General features: G+C 39.7%; 1 protein-coding gene across 2 annotated transcripts in view; it reads left to right on the top strand.

The window, feature by feature from the left end:
- The window catches only part of xpr1a (xenotropic and polytropic retrovirus receptor 1a), a 69,662-nt gene that overhangs the window by 36,975 nt on the left and 16,031 nt on the right, over nucleotides 1–16,656 (top strand). For both annotated transcript variants that reach the window (XM_040129725.1, XM_040129726.1), the window contains exon 3: nucleotides 14,878–14,979. In XM_040129725.1, the coding sequence (XP_039985659.1) occupies nucleotides 14,878–14,979 (102 nt within the window). The remainder of the gene's footprint in view (nucleotides 1–14,877; nucleotides 14,980–16,656) is intronic.

Below are 16,656 nucleotides of genomic sequence, written 5' to 3'. Positions count from 1 at the left end.
AATTGCAGGTACCTCATTCTGTAGTATGACTCTTCAGATATTAACACCAGTGATATATTATTACATTTTCTCACCCAGACTGACCAGAGATCTCCTTTGTCTTACGACACGCTGTATGTTTTCAGTGTAACGGCAGGCCAACCAGATTACAGCGGTGCTGATGTAGATGATGTAAGGTCATGCAAAACCTACAGGACAACTACTCTGTTCCTCTGTTAAAATTGTGTGCTTGTTTACACAGAACATAAATAGAGAACTGTGCGTAAATAGAGAGATAAAGTGAGACAAGGCCTATTGATCGTGAAATTGTAATTGAAAGTCTCTACATCTGTGTACCTACCGTAAAAATGGCTGAAGCATTGCTCCATCATCTTTGTGAGGTGCTGAAAAGTACAGCAGTACATATTCATGAAAAAAAAAAAAAGATATACCCATAGTATTCATTGTTTCTTGTGTAAACAGGACACAATTTGATTTTTACAACCCCTCATTTTGACAGTACATCAGTGCTACATGTAATGCAGTGCAGCTGCATACAGGACCCTGGTAGCTTCTTCCGTGGCCTCCCAGTACAGACATGGCCCTGTTATTTTCCATATGAATGGAGTGAGTCTAGGATGCTGCCCTTATTCCTTCCACTTGGTTGCATATGGATCAAGAGAACAAGCTTAGTGAAGAGGAAAGATGGGGAGAGGAGGAACAGCAAGGGAGAGAGGTGACAGAGGAGGTAAACATACATTCTTCCTGAGGAGGAGCTGAAGAAATAAGTGAGGAAGAGGCAGCAAAAGGGAAAAGAATTGCTAAAGAGTTGCTAAAGCAAGCGATTAGTCAGTCCCACCTCACTCACCAGTAGAGCGGTAAAATGAGACATCAGCAGCACAATAAAGCATTTCTGATGATCTCTTTTCTCCACAGACGGGATGATGATTAATATCAATCATGTTTGATTGAGCAGGACATAGACCTTATTGTAAATCTTAATGAGGCATGACCATGTAGAGCCACTCCGACTAATGGGGTTAGGCTGTCAGTTCGCAATCCTGAAAAGAGGCTGGAGACATACTGTATCTATTCAGTGTTCACATAATGCAGTTTATTTATTCTTCTGTACAGCAAGCTTTTTGTTGACAGCTCTCTTTATCACTTCTTTCTTGTGCCTCTACCTATATTTGTAATAACCCATAAATTATCTTCATTGACTCTAAAGTATTTAATTGTCATTAAATTGTAGATAAGGATTCACCCCCTCTCCTTAGTCTAGATAAAGTTTCACAAGCATTGTAATAAAGTGTATATATTACAAAACAATACAGTGCATTAGAAAATCTGCGCATACAGAAACAGTCTTACACACAAACACACATAGTCAAACAAATAGACAAATTACCCTCAGGCTCTTGGTATGTGCTACCATTTTACACTGTGCTGATGAGACCCCTCACACCTCACTCACCCACCAGCCTGCCTCCGGCCCCCCCCCCCCCCCAACCAACCACCACCACCACCCCTTACTCCGCTTTCTCTTTCTCTGGTGATACTTATCTTTCCTCTTGCAAAACTCCCCTAATTTTTTAATTAGGTTTTGCTTCATATAACCTTCATTTTTCCTGCTCAGTGAATCAGTGAATAATTTTCCAAGAGCAGCCGGTATGTTGCGTCCCTGAGCTCTGTGCTGCCATATTGTCCGGTCGGTCATAGCTGGCTCATACATATGCAAGCATGTGTGTACTTATAAAGTTGAAGTTATGTGATTTACAGAAATACAGTACCAATCTAATGCCAGTCTTCTAGGAATACAAGAAACTTCTTATGCTAAAAGACTACAATGCAGTTGTAAATGGTTCACCAGTTTTTTCAGGAGCTTTAGAAAAGTTTCTAAAATTAAAGCTGAATTACATTTCGAGTCAACAGCCCTTGATTTATGCTGTCTAAAAGGGACTGAAATAGCACTGTAGGAAAATCAAAACAACTAAACACTGTATTTGTATATTACCAGTTCCTTTTGATTCAGCTAATCCTGCACAGAGGTGCAGTTACATAACAGACTCATCAGCTATTCGTTCATTTTGCTAAATCTTAATGACAGCACTTTAACATGCAGACGTGCGTGTTTCAGAGTTTTGTTTCAGAGGATGAATGAATATCTCATTCCCTAATCCATAAACACATGGATATACTTCATGTGTTGTGCACTTGAGGTTGCAGGTAGCAATTGTAACAGACTGGCTCCCCAATGGCAGATAATGGAAGAAATCACTCATTGCCAACCATTTTCGCTTGTATATTGTGGTGGGAAGCACTATCATAGTCGTCGTGTTGCAGTGAGTATCTGAGTCACTTTTATAACATGATTCAAGGAATTAAAGACTAGCTAGTCAGTGTCCTATATATAACTGTATTCTGTAGTTCCTCACTTTACAGGCTACACAGTGACTTTTTGTAACAGTCTCTATGAAATCAGACCTGATTTGCTTCAATTAATGTTGTATAAGGCATCTGTGAAGTGAGTTAGTTTGCATACTATTACATTGATACTTATTCACATTATTTGGACTGATGCCACAGGAGTAAAGTCTGCGTTATCTGAGATGTCGCAGACTGCGTATAGAAATGTGATAATAACAATGAATATCACATTAAAAAGCTTGCATTGAAATGGCTTGGAATGCGAAATGTAACGCATGCTGATCAAACAAAGTTTGTTCAGACTAGACAGTGTGGCCCAGACCATAGGCTTAATGTCTGCTTCATTTTAGTTTATAATAGACAGACATTCCTAACAGACAAATATATTTTTAAATATTATGGTTCTCAAAGAGCTTAAGATGTCTGACAGAGTTTGAGAGACGTGATTGAAGCTGCAAAGTCCAGGCGAACATTCCTCCTGATGAGATGAATCAGACAGCTTTTTTACACTGTTATCAGTTTGGCTTTTCCCTTGGTCTCTATCTACCTATACAGAGATGCAGGGAGTCAGTGAGACTCTCAGAGAAACTATCCTGATCTCCAAGGCCCTGCATGGTGCTGGGAGGAGAGAGAAAGGTCTAGGTCAAACTTCCCCTCGCTCTGACTGTCAGAGATAACACTTCACAGCAGCAGCTTAGTAAAATAAGAAGAGGCTGTGAGGAAGGGAGGGACAGAGAGAACCGATAAGGACAGAGAATGAGGGAGAGAACTGCTTAGACTAAGACAGACAAACTGACTTTGCATTTTTTGCTGGCGTCTGAAGAATAAAGAGCAGTAGTAATTAACTTCCCCATCAGCCCCAGGTCAATAATACTGCTTTCTGTGGACTTCCTCCTTGTCCAATTGGAAGAATCTGTGGCCTATTTCTCATCTCCGTCCAATTCCACCTCATCTAATTTCTTCCCTCGTCTCCCTTATTCCCATTGAACTTCCTCTGTGCTTTGGACCATGTCCATTTAGCCTTCTTCTGAACTCCAAATCGAGTCATCACAATGTTTTTTTGTTTATATGGTGTGCCCTCCCAGATGTGTGTGTCTCTGTTCAGCAGTCTACTGGATAGTGTACATATGGGCTTATAAGGATGCGGGAAGTATGAGGACTTGATAGAAGTATGCAGAAAAAAGGCAAGGCGGACCGACAAGGCAGATTTTGCACATGAAAAGTCCACACACACATTCATTGGCACTTTAGTGGACTCTATCTGTTCTTGTTTTTTTTCTGTCAGGGAAGATTATGGACAAAACACTAAGTCTGTATAACAGCAAACATGACCTACTTACCTACTCCACTCTCAGAAACTCACTGGGTCTCAGAAACTTTGCCTGTTAGTGTACTTCCATCAGCCCCCTGTCTCAACAATTTAGGTCTTGTTTAAGGGTTCACTCAGGTAATTGTTACATAGGCTGCGCAGTGAAAAGTTTTCTCTTTTTTTTTAAGCCTACTAAGTAACATAATTACTTTCATTCAGGTGAAAGTCGTTTTCTGTCTCTTGGTAAAGAAGCTGGAAAGAATTTTCTGTAACCCAGCCTTTTGTTGGACATTTATATGTATATATACCATGAGCTGAAATTTCCACTTTGTGTTTCTGGAGTCCACTTAGGAGATTCACAGACCTATTGACTCCATGTCTTCTACAGCAGACATTTAGACTTGTCTTATAGGAAAAGCACAGTTGTGACTAATAATATTAACAATGGCTCTTTTCTATTCAAATATCTTAGTAGGCCATGACAGTGTGACAGCGAGGCAGTATGAACAATATTAGGGCTGTCAAACTAAAGCAACTAAGTGGAATTCAGCCGTCATTTATTGTTACCTTCAGGAGGTTAAGTCTTCACCCATGTCTGTTTGTAGGTTTATTAGTCAGCAGGATTATGCAAAAAGTACTGAACCAATTTGAAGCGAACTTGGTGGAGGAATGGGAAATGGGCCAGGGAAGAAAGCCTTAAGTATTGGGGCAGATACGGATCATTTACTATGAATTTGAATTTTTTTCTCTGAAGTCTGGTGTATGTTGTTTGACATTGGCCTTGGTGGAGGTCTGTGCTGTACTGAGCCCCATTCTAGTTTGAATCTGAGATTTTTCTGCCGTGCCAGTTTGTTTTAGCCCATTTACTATAACCATATATTGTACACAGCGTATACACAAACACAAGTACTTCAAAGCAACAGAATCTTTTTTTTATCAGAAAAAATTGCACCACTAGCACAACATATCAACATGACATAACAAAACAATGCACAGTTATATATACCTGTTTCACCTTAACCAAATTTTTAAAGTATCATAGGATTGATTCATAGTTACTTTCTTCATATCATGTAATTAATTTACCAAACCAGTCCACGTGTAGTCCTTATTTTTGTGAAGAAAGTGTTTTGTAATCTGATTAGATATATCGTCTAATCATCCTCACTAACTTCCACCCAGGTGCCAACGTCTTGCTGTATAGTGTTGGACATCTATTTACTTTTATTTTAAATTATGTATGAAAACTATGCAGCATATTGTCTTCAGTAAGTTGAATGTCTTGTTCTGCGGCCAATAATGCACATTTGTTTCCATTCAGAAATGTAATGACAGTAAATTGTAGTTGCTAGTCAATCATATAGTATCATATAGTGTTTACAATAGTCCTATTCTGCAAAGTAGCACCTGGACTATAATTTCTGCACAGTTATAATCTTTAAAAACTTCTAAACTTGTAAGCCTACAGAGAAGTGATGTTTTCCTCTGTAGAACACTGCTTTTAGACGTGTTTTGCCTCATCTATTTTTCTTCCTCTCCAGCTTTCTCTCTTTGGCTCTCCCTGTATCACTTCTCTCCAAAATTTCTCCCTTTCTCAGTCTCTCTCTCTGTCCTTCTGTGTGACTCTCTCAGAGTGTTCTCCAGTGTGTCTGGGTGTTGTGTGTTTTCCCTCTGGTCCCCATGATCATCTCACACCCCATCTGGGCCCTTGCACTCTTTCCCTCTCATCAAGTATTCACTTGGCTTCTGGTAATATACCCATCGCATGTGCCTCTCACTGTCTTTCAGTCTCTTTCTCTCTCTCTTTCGCTCTCTTCCTCACACACACACACACACTCAAATATATTAACACTTCTCAGAATGTGTTGAATGTGTGATTCTCTCCATCGTATCATTTTCACAACTCTACTCAAGTGTAGTTTATTTTTTGGAGCTGCTTAGGTTGCAGTCTTGCAGTATAAATAGTACACAATAGATGGAGAGCCACAGTAGTTCCTCATCCTGCCTCCGGTCCTCCCAGGCTGGCAATCTAGCCCAGTGAGTGTGCATTCCTAATGCTCCCTTGGCCTCGATGAGAGAGATGATTGGTAGAATTAATTGTGGCTAGAGGGCCGAATGGGAATAAGTGAGGGGAAAAAAGAGGTGAGACGGAAGAAAAGAGGGGGGTTGTCTGGCTGGTTTTAGTGTTGTGTTTCCTTCCTTTAAGCATGGGACTGGAGGCTGCTGAATTTGTTTTTGTGCTCTCTTTTTTGTCTCTCTAGATTAATATTAGCCCAGAGTTAAGTCAATCCAATTCTCTTTTATAGCTCAGTTTGTCTTTCTCTTCATTTGTGATTTACACCTGTGTGCTTGTAGGGAAGGGATAAGCGAAGCTAATACAGCAACAATCATAATGTAATGGCCTCCTCAGCTCCCCAGATAGTAATGTTATCAGAAAATAGTTTATATCCCACAGTGAGGTGTCATTAAATGGAATAAATGGAGCTTAAAAATAAGGGCATACAATTTTCGTGTGTGTGTGTGTGTGTGTGTGTGTGTGTGTGTGTGTGTGTGTGTGTGTTTTTGTGTGTTTGTGTGTGTCTGCATTTGTGTGTGTGTCTGCATTTGCGTCATCAGGTGATCGTTTACTGGCAGTGTTGCCAACTTTGCACCTTTGTCGCGAGATTTAAAGACTTTTCAGACCCTTCAGCCACTTTTCCTCACAAAAGCACCCCGTGACAAATCAAGTGACTTTTTGGACAAACCTTAGCCACTTTACATTGAAGAGAGTTGCCAGTATTGCTCCACGAGGGGAAGGTTGGGCTTTCCTTCTGTAGACACACCTCTCTATGTGTGTCATTCAATTGACCGCACTGTAGCTGACACGGATTTGAATGAGCTTCTAACCTTCTCTCTGAGCGATCATTTTACAAGTGTGTATGCCCAAAATCACAGCATAGCTGTTGTCTTTAATTTATGTGTGTGGGGAATTTGTAAGACGATGACGCGGTTATAAAATCAGGATTTTAGCAGAGCAGAGTGGCAGCTTGGAAATGGCTTGGAAGTGACTGCTGGTTAACCTAGTCTTAATGGGATGCATTTCTGTCACTATTTCATATTTGTTCCGTTGTCCGACAACAGAAACAGAAAAACATGTAAATGAGAACAGCTTTATTGGGAGTTTAGCTTTATTAAATTACTGTAAATGTAACCACAGAGAGTAGGAGACAAGCAAACAGATAAAGGGCGGTCTAGCCATATACTAGGCTTTGACCTGTACGTGTTTTTGAGACTGTGAAGAGACTGATGATGTGTCCTCACCGTCTCTCCTGGCTCCACTGTAAAGACAGATGATATCTGAGCTCCTAACACAGTGGAAACCATTGCTCCCCCTCTTCTCAGCACCTTTTCACCTTTCTTGTCTCTCCTAACTTAATGCCAACAGATTTTCAGCAGGAAACAGGTGATATAGCAGAACATAATAAAAGTGGATCATAAATAAGCAGAAAGTCAAATTGAAAGCTTATCCAACAAAATCTTTACTTGCAAAAAGCTAAAGCAGTTCTGAATTGTGAAGGATGTGATAGAGTGACAGTCATGTGTTTGTGTCGGTTGTTTTCCTCTATGAATATTTCTCGCTGTCAGCAAGTTAGAGGGTTTCCATGAAGGATTTATGTGCTGGTTTTATGGGGTCGCATCATAGAACTGCTGTATGGGAATATAAGAAGTTGGGGGTGGGGTGCGTGTGTGTGTGTGTGTGTGTGTGTTTGTGTGCGGAGGGTTTTGGGGGTTAGAGCAGTAGGGTTTGGGGGAAGTTGTCTCATCATTTATTTATACAGTCTACAGAAGAAGGGGTTAGTGGAGAGAGGGGGGCTGCCTTCTACAAGCCGCCCTGGGAATACTGCAGGTCAAGAGTTGTTTTTCTAGCTACCAGCATAATTCTTTGTCTGAAAAAATGAAGCGAATGAATAGACACAACACACTGCACTGGAGCAACTCTTCTCATACCATGTTGTACCAAAGTATGTCTCGTTATCTTGAACACAAAACCCCTTGGAACCAATGATGCACCTGCATCCCCTGCTGGTTTGGATTCAGCTGTTGGTGCTGAATTAACTGAAGTCAATTCATTTTTGAGTAAAAACACACATTTTCTGGTTCTCAAAATCTAAAAATCGTTGCTTTGCTTAATTTTATATCAGTATATCAGTATAAACTGAATATATACCCATAGTTCTTTTTTTTTTTAACCAGTAGTCAGACAAAACATGCAATTTCAAGACATTATTTTTGGCTCTGAAAACTTGGGCACGATGGACACATTTGTACAGGCTAAATTTCGTTTTATTATCATGAATATCTACTGATCATTTTTTATTCAGTGTTTAGTTGGTCTAAAGTAGTAGTTAGTTTGTCTTGTATTTTTACTTGATACTTGAGAAATTAAATAATTGATCTATCAACTGGTTTGGGGGTGAGAAAACACAATGTAGGCCTTACTGCTGATAGTTACTCAATTTATGGTTGTGATTTACAGTAGCTGAATTTCCCTAAAGCTAATCAAACCACATACTGATTTTTTCTTTTATTGATTAGCTTTAGATAAATTACACCCTCGATAGTAGTTACAGTGGTCTGCAAAAGTTGGGGCTCTCCTTTTCATATTCCATATCATTTGCATAGTTTTAAGTGAAAAGAAGTAAATACAGCACCTGCAGACAGACATTTAAAAAATTAGTATATCTAACATGCACTGTTATTTTTATGCACCACATGACCATGGAATCCCAAAGCAGAATATTTCCACACCCATGCTTAATAGTTGGCAAGGTGTTCTTTTCATCAAATACTGCTCCATTTTTTCTCCAAACATACCTTCGGTGATTGTGGCCAAAGAGCTCAATTTTAACTTAATGTTCCCAGCACTTGTTTCCAACTCTGGCTTATCCAGATTTCGTTTTGCAGACTTCAGACGTTAACTTTTTTGATGAGGTCGTAGGTAAGGTTTCCCTCTGATGACTCTGACCATGTAGTCCCTGTTTGTGCATTGCACAGTGAAACAGTGCACCACCAATCCTGTATCAGCTAAACCTTCCTGCAGCTCCTCTAGAGTCATGTGGGGGTTTTGCTTTCTCTTTCTGCCCAGAAGACATGCAGGTTTATCTGACAGTTTTCTTGGTCTTTCAGATCTTCTCTTGACTTCCACAGTTCCCCTTAACTGCTATTTATTAATGTAATTTCGGACAGTGAAGATATAACGCTGGAAGAGCTTTGATATGTTTTCATAGCCTCCCCTTCTTTGTAGGCATCAATCAGGTTCATTTTCAGATCCTCAGTCAGTTGCTTAGAGGAGCAATTGGTTGTTGAGTGTTACCACAAGGTTTGAAGAGTCAGAGAACTTATCAGGTCTGGAATTGTCATTGCTGACAATGACAATGAAAGTTCTTGACCTGCTTTACAAGTCGTAATGAGTCAATGAAGGCTTAACAACTTCAATAAGTTCTGAGACTGTACAAGTAAAGGCATGTCCCAATTACCGTTTCTAATTTTGTTTAGGTTAAATATTGTTTGGGTTCATGAAAAAAAGGTAACAGTGCATTAACATTTGAAGAAAGGCCCGTTTTTAATGTCTGTTTGCGGCAGGGGTTATATTTACTTTTCATTTCAAAAATCAACAAAATATGTAATTTGCACAGGGGTGCCCAAACCTCTGTATACACCTGCATGGTGCCATGGAAAAAAAAGAGAACCCTTCAGCTGCTGTAAACTCTCAGCCATGTTTGTTCAGTTATATAAACATCTTAGATACTGTCTAAACATCGTCACAAATTCTAAACAGGTCCATGTAGTTCTTTGAAAGCTGAAGTTAATAGTGAAACTTCAAGTGTCAGGTCTTAAGTACTGTCCAAAGCACACAGTTTAAATACACGCACAACCACACACGCACGCACGCACGCACACACACACACACACACACACACACACACACACACACACACACACACACACACACACACACACACACACACACACAAACTTGACCTTCTATTATTGTAAGGACACTCATTGACATAATGCATTCCCTAGCCTCTTACCCTAATCTCAGCCATCACAGCAACTGCCTAACTTAAACCCTTACCCTAAACATCATTCTAACCTGAAATGTAAAAGCTTAATCTTCAAACAGCCTTTTGTGAGGACCAGCAAAAATGTCCTCACGTTCCCCAAATGTCATCACAATACCAAAATGTCCTCACAACGATAGACATGTACAAACACACAATCACACACACACACACACACACACACACACACACACACACACACACACACACACACACACACACACACACACACACACACACACACACACACACACAGAGTAAGTGTAAGCAGAGGCATATATCACCACACAGCCCTGCAGGGATAAAACCATTAATCCCTACTGAGGTGCTCCATCATCATCTCTTTGGCTTGGCCTCACACACACACACACACACACACACACACATACACACACACACACACACACACACACACAAACACCATGAAACAAATGCCAGGGCATCGGCAACTATAGGGGACCTTTTAACTTGGCTTGAGGAAAGGGTGGAAGGGTCCTCTGTGTGCCCTGTGTGTCTGTACGTGAGCATGGAGAAACTGATCCCACTGGAGACCTGAGACGAGGACCAGGATGGGAGGAGGGAAAATAAAATAACATCTTAAAAGGGGATTTTATTTGAGAAACAGGGTTGTTACTTTATAAAGAAATACAATGCAAATGTGTGGTTAATTGTGTAGAAGGCCAACAAAGCAACAATAGAACTTTGAGATTTTTCAGATTTTGCTATGGCAAAACTAATTTGTTGATTTAGGAGAATACTAAATCTAAATACTAAATACTAAAGCCTTTCTATTCTGTCTCTCTGTTTAAGCTCTCATTTCCCATGATGTCCAAACTTTAGTCTACCTTCAAATCCCTTTGGTGAACGCTGTTGGACTTTAGGAAGCCGTCTCTGTTGTCATCTACCCAGACAAGTGATAATGAGAACCCATACTGTGTAGCTGAAAGAAAAGCTGTCAGATTTACATGAACACTGGCACCATATATTAAATTAATGATACATGCCACATTAATTGCCGAACAGCAGATTTTTTTTTTTTTCATAATTAGGTTCCATTGCATCTACACTATTGTTCAGCTCATCTTAAGAGGCAGATACAGAGTTGAGACAATGTAATAATGAGATGCTAACGATGGTGTATGGCAGCTGTAGCTAAGATCAATGACAGAACTGCTTCAGCAGCTGCAGAGATTTTACCAAAGAGTCCATCGGTGAAGCCTCAGCACAACACTTCTGTGAGGACTGGCTCTGCCTTTGTTCTTACACATCACACGCCTCATACACATAAATGTATGAACAAAAGCAGATGTGCGCATCAACTGATATGTGGAAATACACATACACACCTACACTATTTTTTTCAGCAGTGCACCAGGTCAGCAGGTCATTTCATAACCCCTCTTCTACCTGCAAACTGCCCTCACATCTACACTTTCATCCAGCACAACTCCATTCCCACCAACACACTCACTCTGTCAGCCAGTATCCCGCTGGGAGAAAAGGAAATTTCACAAAATGAATATTGTTTCAAAATATCCTTGCAAATGTAACTTACTGATTGACAATCTGTAATGATTTCAGAAAACCATTTGAAAACAGAAATGTACCTGGCAAATTCCAGGTCATTTTCCTGTTTCTGCTTGGGCTCAAATGCAACCTGGCATTTCCAAAAAATAAATGCTCAAAATTTATTTTTTTACCTGCTTAAATGACATCAGGCGGTTCATTGTAACAGGCCTGTAACTATTGACAATTATTTTCATTATCAGTTAATCTGCTGAATATTTTCTCAGTTAATCCATTAATTGTTTGGTCAATGAAATGCCAGAATACAGCAAACAATATAGAAGCCTGCTTTGTTTGACCAACAGTTCAAAGTATAGAAATATTGAATTTTCTATCACATAAGACTAAGAGAAACACCAAATCCTCACAAATGACAAGCTAGAGTAATCAAAATATTTGCAGATTATTTTTCGTCGCTCAACTAATCCGTTCATCAACTAATCATTGCAACTCTATTCAGCAGTTCAAATGGCACACCAGTTTCAAATGCCGCTTGTAAGAGGAAACCTCAGTTGTCCAAAAGGTGGTTCATATAAGGCTATTTTGTTAAGATGGATGTTCTGAATTTTTAACCCTAAGTGACAATCATTTTTTGGAAGAATCAGATTTATTTTAAACCTAATGTTTGGTGCATAGGAAACATACCATAGATGTTAAATCGACTGCAGCTCACCGACTGCTTCTTGTCTTTTCCCTCCCGCAATTCTGTGTCTCTATCCTTTAGTGCTCTTTCATACAAAGTGTTCATTAGCAGCAAAGCCTTTTACTTAGAATTATAATACAACTCAGTCTGCTGCTTACGTGCCGGTATAACTCAAGGAGCGTATTGGACCATTAGTCATTCCGTCCTGACACACTGACAAGCCAGATGCTCAGTCATTCATCTGACCTGCTAGCCACCCGATGGGTCAACAGTTTAAGCTTGCATCCCTCCATACAGACAGTCATCCATCCATCTTCAGCAGCCAGCCAGTCAGCCTGTCATCTGGATGGTGGCTGAGCTCTGCACAGTTATAGGGCTGAAAGAGTTGTGACTGCAGCTGAACTGTGCAATTGGGCAGAAGTGCGAGGCAGATTGGAGACCATCTGCTTACGTTTCTCTCTTTCTTCTTAGTTTTTTCCACATTTAACTTCTTTTAGTAAATTAATCTTTTCCTCCTATTTCCTCATTGCTTTTTCCTGCCTACTCAGTTCCTTTTTTCATCTCCCTCCCCTACTTCATGATTATCTCCTTCTTTTCTTGCCCTCTCCATTAAGTGGGGAGGGCACTACTACTACTACAACAGCTCTGCAGGTGACCTGTTCAAACAGGTACAGTAATTTGTCCATACTGGACAAATTACAGACTGGTCCGTACTGGTCCGTACTGGATTGGCCGTTTTCATTACCCGTTTCTTTTCTTTATATATAGTATATACATCATTTTCTTTTACATTTTACCTGTTCTGTACTTGAACTCTTGTATGTCCATACCACTAAATCTGTACCACCATCTACTACTACTACAACTGCTCTGTTTCCTTGTCCTCTGTCTCTCTCTTTCCTGACTTTCTCTTCTCTATCCCAGATAAAGACACTGTTGGTGCTGGTTATAAGTTTGCTCTTGTTTGCAAACTACATGTTTGTTCATAACGCAATGTTAGCTGTATGCAGTCCCATTTTTCAGGTTTTGTTATTACTGTAACGATCTTACTTTGGATGTTTAATGAGTACCACTTTGATACACTCAAAGAATTTTGCAAACATAGAGTGAAGGGTATTTTATAGCAGTTCTCATAAATCTGCTTTAGGAAATTTCTCATGCTCCACAGGATTTGTCCTTCTAAGGTATACTTTAGGCTATGCAGCATTTTCACCTGCAGAAGGTTGTTTAATTAACTTATAATTGATTATCTTAATAGATGTGGAGACAGTTTCTCATTTATTTTCCCTGTAAAATTGTTGGACTTTGTTGAACATCTTTCACCTTTTCATCACAGGCTTACACACCCCTGCTACAAATGTATGTTTGTGTTCGTGTGTTCGTGTGGTTGTGTTTCAGTGGAGCTGTGATATTGACAGGCTGCTGCCTGGGGCATCTCTTTCTTATTACTGTGTTGAATAGAAAGCCTCACCATCTCCCAGTTTGCCTTTATATAATAGCTAATGTTTAAGAGGTGGTATCACCATTGGATCTGACACTATATAACCATTATCCAGAAAAACCCACATCTCTCTGGATATTGATTGGAATAAATCTTAATTTCACATTTAGGTACTGGTGACACTGCAGGTCTAAATGTTGAGAATTTCCAATACTTATGGAAATAATACGAAAGGTACATGCTATAGATGAATCATTGTATGATATATGATAAATGTATCTGATCTTGCAGGGAACTATTAGCTTGATTTTCATTATTGTCACATTGTTTTGTTATTACTTTGGTATTTTCTAAGGTAATTTTAAGATACATACAGGTAAAGAACCACTGATATAAATTGAACTGAACTGAGAAGTAATCATGTTTAGAGCATCTGTGTGTGTGCGTGCATGCCTACGTGCGTGCATGTGCGTCCATATAAAGTATTTGGGCTTGAGCAGTGGTCCCCATTTTACATTCTGTCAGGTGTCAGGTAGCCTGCTGTGAATGAGGCAGAGGATTATTTGAGACAGAGCATCAATGCTGATTGAATTGACGGGTCCTGAAAAAGACATGCAGGGTTTTGTCAGACAGAGGAGAGATGGGAGGAAGCCACTGATCTAATTGTAACGCCGAATGGATGTCTGTTTGCCACGGTTACATAGAAACCCTACAGGAGCACACCTACAGGCATAAGTTCTGGAGACTGGCAGAGTTGGTTAGGACACCTGTTAGTTCATGTCAACATAAACACCAACTTTATATCCCCTTAGCTCAATCTAGTGATTGCTTACACCCTGTTAACTGATAGTAGGCTACATCATTCACAATTATGACATTTATTTTTTGTGGTAAAATTTTATTAGCTTTTATTTTATGCTTATGGATTTAAACATTTTCATTACTGCTATTGAAGCTACTCCTTCACTGATACACATGATGACTTTTTCATTAAATTCCCAACTTAATTACTAAGATCATGCAACAGTTATTTGAACTGTTGTTAAGCAAAGGTTTTCACATTAAATCTACTCAGTTGCATGTTTTTTTGACAGTAAACTAACATTTTAAGAAACTGTAAAAATAGCGGGAGAACAGGAACATCCAGGACCAGGATCATCCTTTCAAGAAAGCTTTGACATGGCTTCATCCTTCATTCCCTCTCACCACAATATAAACCATGCTTTGGCATGTGTAACTTTATGAATGGGAATCCCAGAAAAGAGCACCATAAACAAAAAACATCTGTCAGTGGGTAGACCAAAAATATAAATATGCAACAACACTTCATATATTTACACATATACTTGTTTTCTGAGGCAAACAGATAATCACAATTTCTGTCTGTTTTTCTTTTTTCTTTGTCTAGTCACAGATGAAGACACAGTGAAGAGATACTACGCCAAGTTTGAGGAAAGGTTTTTCCAGACCTGTGAGAAGGAGCTCCTGAAAATCAACACATTCTATTCAGGTATTTATTGAGTGATGTGGACCTATCAAATCTTAATAAGAATAAGAAAAGCATTTTCAGATCAAGTAACTGAACCAGCTGCAGTGTATCAGAGGAACTGTTGTACTGATTGTGCTAATCAATCATCTGTAATAACAACGAGGCAATATCAGCATAATTTAATAACTCTTACGGAGTATGATCGATTTTGCTCTGCTACAATTCTTCCGCATCTGGGCCTCAATTTAATTTAACTTATTTTTGCCTTGTAACAATTTTGCATGAGGTGTATATTAATACTTTGTATAAACCACTGATTAAAATACTATGACAGGTTATTGCACAATGTTTTTTGCACAGTTTGTTTACTGTGTACTGAGTTTAAGAGAGATGTGTTGCCTATTTCAGTGCCAAATGACATTGCGTCTAATCTTGGTCATTTGATTGAAGTAGCCAGTGGTAGTCATGTTTAGGTGAGCAGGCCTGCCTGTGTGTATTTCAGGGAGCGAGGGGGTATGTGTGTCATGTAACATGAGATGGAGGCCATAATATATTCGGGTATTCTGGTACCAGAGGGTTGCCTTCTGTTCTTGAACTTCAGCTCTAGGGGGAGTTTGGCTGTCTAAAGACAGACAGTCTTTAGACAGCCTCTAGAGGCTGTCTGTTGGAACTGCAGGCTCTGTAGGTCAACAGAGGGCCAAGGCTGACTGGCAAGATTGTTCCAGCTCATAATGATGGCAGAGTACTGGCAGATGGATGACTATAGCAGCAGATAAACAGGGTATAAATAAATACAGAACTTGTTAGCAGGAGGGTGATTTACTGAAGTACTGAGGAAACTTTGAACCTCTTGAGTTTTTTATCCTGATCCATTATGTAATGCAGATAGTGACAACGTACTTTATTTTTGTTGGACAGAACAATGTGTGCATATTATGGTGTGATAATAGGGCCAAATAGCACTTTTTTGCAATATTAAAATCTAAATAACCATAATAGTTTTAGGGCCTTTGATTTTTGGATCCACCTGTATATGTTTTTTTCTGTCTATATGAGTAAAGGATAAAGAAAATAATAGAGGAGAACAGAACCAAACAATCACTTAGTTGTTATTTCTTATATATTCAGTGCTACATGTGACATGTGATGTTGACAGCATAATCAGATCACATCAGTATCACAGTGAGTGAGTCATTGTCTCCTCAGCAGACCGGAGGTGTGAGGTTGGTTGAATGTTGTGCATGAAAACATCAGTGTCTCTTTCCTGCGCTCATGCATCTTGTTTATCCTCCACACACACGGGGGTGAAGCAATGAATTACAGTTGTTTCTGACAGGAAGCTTTATCTGATGCCAGTTAGTGTGTGTGTGTGTGTGTGTGTGTGTGTGTGTGTGTTTGTGTGTGTGTGTGTGTGTGCGTGCGTGCGTGCGTGCGTGCGTGCGTGCGTGCGTGCGTGCGTGCGTGTGTGCGTGTGTGTGTGTGTGTTTGTGTGGCTGTGTGGTTGTTTGAAAAAGCCGGTTAGGTTGTGAGAGAGAGCAACTGGAGAGATGATAAATCCTGTGCTGACTTTACATAAGACACTTGCCTCCACATAGCTTTTTCCATCTGTATCTCTCTTTGAAAGGGGTCCTTGACCTCTCAAAGCCATTCTGCTGTGCTGAAATCCCACCGGTTGGACAACACTTTCATCATCATGGT

Source organism: Xiphias gladius, chromosome 6 (assembly GCF_016859285.1).
Source record: "Xiphias gladius isolate SHS-SW01 ecotype Sanya breed wild chromosome 6, ASM1685928v1, whole genome shotgun sequence".
In the NCBI taxonomy this organism is placed as follows: Eukaryota; Metazoa; Chordata; class Actinopteri; order Istiophoriformes; family Xiphiidae; genus Xiphias; species Xiphias gladius.
This window is presented reverse-complemented; position numbering and strand designations above follow the sequence as displayed.